Below are 781 nucleotides of genomic sequence, written 5' to 3' on the forward strand. Positions count from 1 at the left end.
ACCATATTGGCTGAAATTATGCTTGGCACCCCTGACTTACTAGCTGTGATTTGCAAGAAATTGTCAATAAATTTAATTAGTTGGATGGATTCATGACGTACAAAATAATTTGCAAAGAATTCATTGAATAATGTTTGATTGTAATAAAATTATAAGTTTTATCACAAAATCTTCCAGCGGATCTGTACCCCAGAAATGCTTACTTTTGTTCGGAGTATTCCAAGAGCAACAGATATTTTGTTAGTAACGATTGTAACTTTTCATTTTTTTTAAGTAGGTTGCAGTTATTTCAATCCTGGTGTATCATATAACTAGGTACAAAAAATATTTCATTTCATTATTTATATTAATAATTTTACAAAATATGCAGGACATAAAATAAGAAAAATGTTGATACTTTAATGCGAATAATTAATTTTTAACTCGATTGAAAACATTGGCAACTGTACTGTGTTGATGTGATATTATTTGTTCATTCAACCTCGCCAGGTTATGCAGCGTCGCATGGATGGCTCGGAGAACTTTTACAGAAACTGGACTGATTATGAAAGAGGATTTGGCGACTCGAGGAAAGAATTTTGGATCGGTTAGTTTCATTTAATCGCGCAAACGTGAACTGCATAAAAACTTTTCAACCAGGAAACGACAACATCCACCGCATAACGTCCAACCAAAAGTACAAAGTTTTGTTCGTGTTGGAGGATTTCGAAGGGAAGGTGGCGTGTGCAGCTTATGATTCATTCAGTGTTGGCTCGCCAGATACTTACTACGTTCTGAACAT

At 34.4% G+C, this 781-nt stretch overlaps 1 protein-coding gene across 1 annotated transcript; it reads left to right on the top strand.

The window, feature by feature from the left end:
* Positions 1 to 489: 489 nt before the first annotated feature.
* On the top strand, positions 490 to 779 carry HELRODRAFT_92864 (hypothetical protein; the record flags this gene model as incomplete). Its single annotated transcript, XM_009032768.1, has 2 exons — positions 490 to 586; positions 640 to 779. Coding segments are annotated over 2 exons (237 nt in total), but the record flags the coding sequence as incomplete, so codon positions are not given.
* Between the last annotated feature and the right edge of the window lie 2 nt (positions 780 to 781).

Source organism: Helobdella robusta (genome assembly GCF_000326865.2).
Source record: "Helobdella robusta unplaced genomic scaffold HELROscaffold_874, whole genome shotgun sequence".
NCBI classification, from domain to species: domain Eukaryota; kingdom Metazoa; phylum Annelida; class Clitellata; order Rhynchobdellida; family Glossiphoniidae; genus Helobdella; species Helobdella robusta.